A 7,577-nucleotide genomic window follows, 5' to 3' on the forward strand; every position below is an offset into this window, starting at 1 on the left:
TCATTTGTACAAGCTAGACTTTCTTTCTTTCTTTTAGCCATTTCTTTATGGGTCTTGATTTCTAAGTTTGAGTGATGATATGTTCATACTATCTCCATGTAATAAATCCCATGTATTGGTATACTGGTTTCGATATGGATTGGCTTCTGTGCAACTTCAGTCGATACACCTTCATCTAGTTTATTTCTGAACAGTTCAAAGTCGTTATATCGCAACATTCTTGTACCTCTCCACTGACAAGTTATTCCACGAGTGCTTGCGAGGTGATCATCAAGACGTGAAACATTAAATATGCGCTTTTCCTTCAGGAGAAAAACAATTGGCCAAACGCATGCTACAAAGTCAAGGGAGCAAAATGGTCAAAGAACCAACACTTTTAAATCAAGAATCCCTTCGGAAAAAAACAGGGTTTCTGGCATCGAATTCAACGCGATGGGTCCACAACGACGGTGATCTGGTTGAAAGAAAAACGCAAAGTGGTGCGTCTTGGCGTTATTCAGCAATAGCAATCCATCTGGTGGAGAATGACAACCGAGATTCTAGAAGTGCTTTAACCATTTCTTGGTAGGTCCACGTTCGATTCCATGTATTGGGCCAGGAAGCTCGTTGCTATGTCGTGGATTATCACCACCTATCGAACCATTGGATGTGTGACACTTGTCAAAAGATAATAGTTGATAATAAAAATACCCTTAGCTTCCAAATCAAGATTGATTAAGCCATCGGGAGGTTCAAGTTTGTAAGTGATGAGAAACACAAGTAAGGAATTGTAGGGTCATGGAGACTTTCGCGGAACCTAGGTGGGAATCAGAATACAAAATAGGTAACACATGCATGACAGGTACATCGCAGTATGACAATATTTTAAAGTAGCCGCATGTTTAGAACACGCTCATGGTCATTGTATGACGGGATCAAAGCATTTGGGGAAGATCCCACTTCATGTGATTCTTCCATTAATGTTAGATTAATTGAGAAAGCGCGATTTCTAAATATCTATGGAGATATTACCCAATTGATCTTAAACCTGTTGTATGGATGCCAATTTAGTTATAAACTTTTCGATTTTGCCAATTTAGTCATAAGTATATATTTGCACGAAGTTATAATGAGAGAGACTAGTTCGAGTTATTGCGTGTATGGTTAGGGTATGTGGGATTTGTTTATGTTTAGGTCTTGCGTGAAATAAAATACGATTATGATGAAGGAAGACAATGGGATTATGGATGGTTGCGGAGGATCCGCATCCGCCTAGATTATAAGCATGATCATCCTTCTTAATGAACATTTTTTGATAGACAACTTTGATCAATCTTAATGATTTCGGCTTCCAAGTATCATATTCCATGAGAGGACCCAAAAATTTTCCATGTATAAACTACTACCTCAGTGAAGTTTTTTATGTGATGTTAGGGAAAAAATTGATTTATAAATTAGTTTATCAAATAATGTAACAAATTGTAAGGTATCTAAACAAGCGGTTCATGAGCAATAGAACTATTATGATTTGTTACATCAATTTATATATTAATAATAAAAATCCTAAATCATTATTTACATCACTTTAGACCCTAAAGGAAGATGATTAACTTCATTTTCTCCTATTTGTATTTTTTCCTTCACTCATACTGTAGAGAGACATGTACGAGTTGTGTTAGAAATTCTCGTATCGGAAGATTAGTATGCTGTAGAGTAGTTAATATATCTTAGTTAACCCAAAACTCATTGCATTACACTTTTGAGAGAAGATGGGTCAAACTAGATGTGTTTTTTTGTTGTTGAATAAACTAGATGTATTGATGGTCTCATACTTTGGCTATGTCCTAGCGATCTTCCTAGGTGAAGGGATTTTGCTGCGCGCTCCTATCAAATGGTATTAGAATTGATGGGTCACCCGCTCTCAATATGTATTAGTGCTCAAGGAAATAATCTCATTACCTACACGGTGTCCAGGCACCCTTCGTGGTTCAGTTTAGCGTAAGAAACTTGGGGCAAAGGTAGGCGTTGTGGTGTAGTCGATGGTAGCCTTCATGATTCGGTTTGGAGAAAAAGACCAAGAATGAAGGTGGAAGTTGTTGTTGTTGCAGTTTTCACAAGGCAACAAAATGGAGATTCAAGTTGAGACGTGCTAATGCAGAAGAATACTTGAACTAAGGGAGAGCATGCCAATACTCTCTCACCCTCACCCTCATTTCATGCTCACACGCGAGGGAGAAGATTGTTGAGATGAACATGTGTTGTGTTAAAAATGTGCATATCAAAGAATTAGTATAGTGTGAAGTAGTAACTGACCCATAACTTATTGGCTTAAGTTTTTTAGTGAAATTGTTCCACCTGCCCCTCAGTTTAGCGCAAGAGAATGGATAAAAGAAGAGGTATGCTAGGCAATAAGGGCAAGCACGGCTGCGGATTTGGCAATCTTTATGGCAACAATCCCTGCCCCACCGAAGCCATAGGACAGCTAGCAGCCTCAATAGATATTACATCCCCACCACACGTCCCTTCGCTAGGAAAGAGATTCCATCGGCTGGGTCCAACCGAATGTGTTAACATGCTCGAACTTAGACTCTCTCTTAGCACCCGGATGAAAGTATTGAGCTTACAACGTGCGCTTTCGGCACACACGACCGAGAAATCAAATTATGATGTGTTCAAGGTGTTTCCTTGTTCTTTCCTGTGTGACAGCATCACATAATCTGAGAAAATAATCTTTCCAAATCAAGATTTTATTAAGCCTCTTCAAGAGGTTTAAGTTTGTGAGAAGTGCAAAGAACGAGCAAGAAATCGTCGGGGTCATGGGGGACTTTCGCCGAAGCTAAGCTGCGAATCAGAACATATGATATGTCAGCACGTGTTGCATTTTACTTACATTAGTCAATTTATTGCAGCACATGCAGGACATACATATATGTATATAGCACAATATAACAACATTTACAAATAGCCGCATGTTTAGAACACGCTCATTCTCATCGAAGGTTATTAAATTATATGTACGTATCCATCCATACCCCCAACAAAAGGAAAGTGACATTTCCAATTTGATTCGTTTTACGTGATTTTGCAATTTTTCATTAGCTTAATTTAATTGATCGGTTTCAAGAAATATGTTCTAAAGAACTCTTCAACCGGAGGAGACTAGCTAGAAGCAAAGACGGGATCACAGCCTTGATCGGACAGAATCATCGAGGAAGAGACCATTTCGTGCGATTCTTCTATAAATATTAAATGCGTCGAAAAGCACATTTCTTAATATATCTTTGCATTTTGACTTTTCAATTATGAATTACTTTGTATTTTCATTGTTTCTTTTTTTTTATTATGCATGCCCATCTCTTTTTTAATGAATCAAGACCGCTAATTTTCAGGATCCGTATGATTAGAATGGCTACCAGGAATGTTTCAATTACATTTTGCTCAAAACCTTAACCCAAAAGGATTAATTATTGCATAACCAGTCACTTAGGGTTCGAATGATTACCATTCTGTTTCTCTATTTTTCTATTTTTCTGTTCCTTTGAACAATTTGGAACAAAAATCCGTTTGGTAACGCAATTTCATTTTTCTATTTCTAGAACAAATTTCTATTCCAGAAATAGGTTTGGAACAAAAATCAAAAGTAAAAAAATCTAATTTGCTATTTCTTGAATAAAAATGAGAAATAAAAACTCTTTTCATCGCTCGCCCACTCTACTAGCTACCTGCCCACCCACCGTCCGCCGTCGCCGGCCGCCTCCCACCACCGTCGTCCGTTGCTGTATGCCGCTATCCTCCGCCGTCGGCCGCCTACCAACGCCATCTGCCACCACTTGCCAGCGGCCATCCACTGTTGCTTGCCATCTGTCCTCCTCTGCCACCGCCCAACGCCGTCTACCTCCCACCATTGGTCATTGCTGTCCACAGCCGTTCACCACTGCCCGCCGGCCACCTTTTGCTGTCCTTCGCCAGTCACCTCCTCTCGTCCTCCGCCGTCGCTTGACACCGGCCGCCATCAGCCATCATCGGTCGCCATCAACCATCGCCGGCCGCCTCCCGCCGTCGGCTGCTACCCGCTGGCCAACTCCCACCACAATCCTCCGTCGTTGGCCGCCGTCTGTAGTCTTCCGTCGTTGCGCGACGCCGGCCACCTCCCATCATCGACCACCGCCTGTCGACTGCCTCCCGCCACCGTCCTCCACCGGTCGCCTCTTACCACCGTCCTCCGCCGCCTTCCATCGTCATTCGCCACCAGCTGACACTGACCCACTCTTGCCACCGTCCTCCACCGCCGTTTGTAGTGCTCCGCCGTCGCGTGACGCCGGCCACCTCCCACCATCAGTCGCCGCCCTCCCGCCACCGTCCTCCACCGCCGCCCATTGTCGTCCGTCGCCACCCGACACCGGCCACCTCCCACCACTGTCTGTCGGCCGCTGGGGAGGAAGAAATTTTGTGTCATTATCAAATGGATATTTTGGCAAAGGAATTCGTCCATGGAATAAAAATAGAAAAATTGATTTCTGGCCAAAAATTAATTTATGAAACAAAATGATTATCATTCGCGCCCTTAACCATCTAATGTGATTCATCGCAATTTCACAGTAATTCAATACATTAGCTTCTCGCGGAATATGAAATAAATTAAACAGCAAAAAGGAAATTAAAAAAAAAAAAAAGGAACTACGACGAGATCGACGAGATCGACGAGACCCTATACGTATAGACTATATTCACATTTGATCACGTGGGTCTCGGGCCCACCTAATCTGACGGATGCATCTGAGCTCGGCTCACGTGAACCGGGCATTGCCGAGACACTTTTTTCCGGCGCGCAGCCACTGTTGACCGGGCAGCCTTCCACGTCGGATGCCACGCCGCCTGCCACCACGCGAGCTGGTGAAAATGCAATGCAATACAATACAATACAATACAATACAATACATCTACGCCTCCGCGTGCCCTTTTTCAACGTAACCGAAAAGCATGAAAATATAAAAAAAAGAAAAGGAGACGACACCTTTTTCATAAACCAATCGCATGGGACCAATTTCTCGAGCCTCCCCGTCATTTTCTTATTTTAAATTTCATTTCAAAAGTGGCGGCGTTTCAAAGAGCAACAGCGACAGAGCAGCCCCAGCACAGCACAGCACAGATTCCGACTCAGCTCGGCTTCAACGCGGTCCTCCGAAAGGTGCAGTAAGTTGAAACGCCATTGTCACCCTTCCCTCCCTCCCTCTCTTCTTTGCTTATATATAATACACACAGGAGTTGCAGAAAGTTGAAACACGATCGTCACCTACAAGAAACCCTCAGACGACGCAGCAAACACATCAACACCCCCGCGAGCGAGTGTGACAAGAGATGGCCGAAGAAGACCCGACCCGCCCGATGGCGCCAGCCGGACCCCGCCCCCGGAGCGACGACGACGTGGAGCTCGCCTCCTTCGCCAAGTTGCAGCCGCCCCCCCCTCGCCGCAACCAGCGGCGGAGCAGCAAGTGCTTCGTCTACGCCCTCGCCCTCATCGTCGTCCTCTGCGCTGCCTTCCTCGGGTTCGCCCTCGCGGTCCTCCGCGTCAAGACCCCCGAGCTCAGGCTCCGCCGCGTCGACGTCAAGGCCCTCAACTACTCCACCACCTCCTGGCCGGCTTCCTTGAGCGCGACGCTGGTCGGTGAGGCCGTCCTCAGGAACGCGAACTTCGGGGGGTTCGAGTTCTCGAACGGCACGGCGGTGAGCGTGATCTACGGAGGGGTGGCGCTGGGCGGAGGGAAGATCGACGGAGGGAGGGCGAGGGCGAGGGAGAGGGAGAGAACGGCGGTGAAGATGGAGGTGAGGTCGAGCGAGCTGGCGGCGGACGTCGACGGGAGCAAGAACCTGACCGGCGACGTCGGTTCCGGGACGGTGAAGCTCACGAGCTACGCGAAGATGAGAGGGAGAGTGACGGTGTTGGGGTGGATCAAGAGGTGGCGGACGGCGGAGATGAACTGCACCATGAGCCTCCAACTACCCGACCGGATCGTCCGGGATTTACGGTGTAACTAATGGTGGCGTTTTCTTTCTTTCTTTTGTATATTTTTTTGGCCTTGGGCATGACGCCCTTATAATTTACGAGAATCAAATTGGATCGTCAATATTAAGGGCATGATGTTCTAGGGTATAGCAGTCTAGCCCCTTATTTAAACTCCCATTCTCGTCACGCTAGCTTGTAAATTAAGTTTGTCCACCATTTTTGGTATTCAAAGCTAGCTTCGACTGTATTTTGTTGTTGCATGAATCATCGTATAGTAAGGACATAAGCTACGCTATATTTTGCTCAACCTTTTGAGTCATAACCGAGATTTTCCTGTGGAAAAGATGAGCGGGCGGAGATCTTTATCGATTCTTTCGTTAGAGCTTGTTAATTTTCCCTTCAATTCCTTCAACTAAAGCTACCCAACAAATCTTTATCTTCCTGCATGACCCAAAATTTCAATTATAAATCCTAGTATCCCTAATTAAGGAAATCAATTCTTCCCTAAGAAAAAAAGGGGAAAATTGGCCTATGGTTTGTCCTATTATAATTAGCATTTAATGTAACTTTAAACTCGATGATTCATCAAAGACTTCAAGTTCTCACAATGTATCTACCTTCTTGCCTGTTGACGTGTCATGCTAGCCTGAATTTTTCCACGATATTAATTAGCAAAACTCGTGTAGTGAATGCAACATTAACAACATCCTCCTCATGTACGCAAAGGTCACCAAATTTGATTAACAAGCTCAAAGTCAATTGCTTTGTGGAGATGCAATTAATCAATGTAAGAACAAATCAGTCCGCCCTTTGCCTTCAACGCAACCAAAAGCACCTCCTTCTTCCACGCACCAATAGATGTTGAACTGTTGGGAGAAAGTCATATGATTGAAGATGGTTCGGTGCCTTTGAGAATTAAATTAATGACTGGATGAACTAGAGGTTCATTATTCGATAGACATTATTAAAAGACAGACTTTGCTTCTCCTCGATCGCTATAGAAAACGGAAAGTATGTCGTGCGACAATTATATTAGAGACAGCTTTACGGCAAAGTCGTCGCATTGCTTCTCCTCTATCGCTGTGGAAAAGGGGAAGTATGTCATGCGATAGTTATATTAGATACTACTTTACGGCGAAGCTGGGCACATCAATGACATTTTCGTGGAGGATTCATTGGCATTTAGCCGTGCACAATTTGATTCTTTTAAGTTTCGAAACCAAAGAAAGTTAGGGCTTTGTGTTTCTGATACAACTGCCACACGAAGAAAGTGTTTATAGTGAAGTAAACATGCTAGCGAGTGGACGACTAGGGGAACTGAAATTGCCTTCATGGGTGTGGCTTAAATTTTGTTACGATTGTTCTTGTACTCAAAATCACCACCCGTCGGTGAAAGTTGGTTTTAGAATATCTTCAAAATTATATATCGGGTTTGACGGTCTGTTTCTTTAATATTTAGGATTACGGGCTTGGAGACCTTGTTATCTAAAGATCCGTAAAATTACTCCGTATAAGTCTCGTGAACAGGTGAAGTACTGGCCTACAGTTTATGCAGGTGGTCCTAATCCATATAAGGTTACGCACGATAATTAAT

General features: G+C 44.0%; 1 protein-coding gene across 1 annotated transcript; it reads left to right on the forward strand.

Annotated features, from left to right (window-relative positions):
- The first annotated feature begins 5,262 nt into the window (after window positions 1–5,262).
- LOC115675590 (late embryogenesis abundant protein At1g64065-like) lies at window positions 5,263–6,290 on the forward strand. Its single transcript, XM_030598312.2, has one exon. The coding sequence runs from the start codon at window positions 5,338–5,340 to the stop codon at window positions 6,013–6,015; it is 678 nt and encodes a 225-aa protein (XP_030454172.2). The 5' UTR covers window positions 5,263–5,337; the 3' UTR covers window positions 6,016–6,290.
- The last annotated feature ends 1,287 nt before the right edge of the window (window positions 6,291–7,577 follow it).

Source organism: Syzygium oleosum, unplaced genomic scaffold (assembly GCF_021117445.2).
Source record: "Syzygium oleosum isolate NSW1041296 unplaced genomic scaffold, Sole_v2.1 Sole_v2.15, whole genome shotgun sequence".
NCBI lineage: Eukaryota > Viridiplantae > Streptophyta > Magnoliopsida > Myrtales > Myrtaceae > Syzygium > Syzygium oleosum.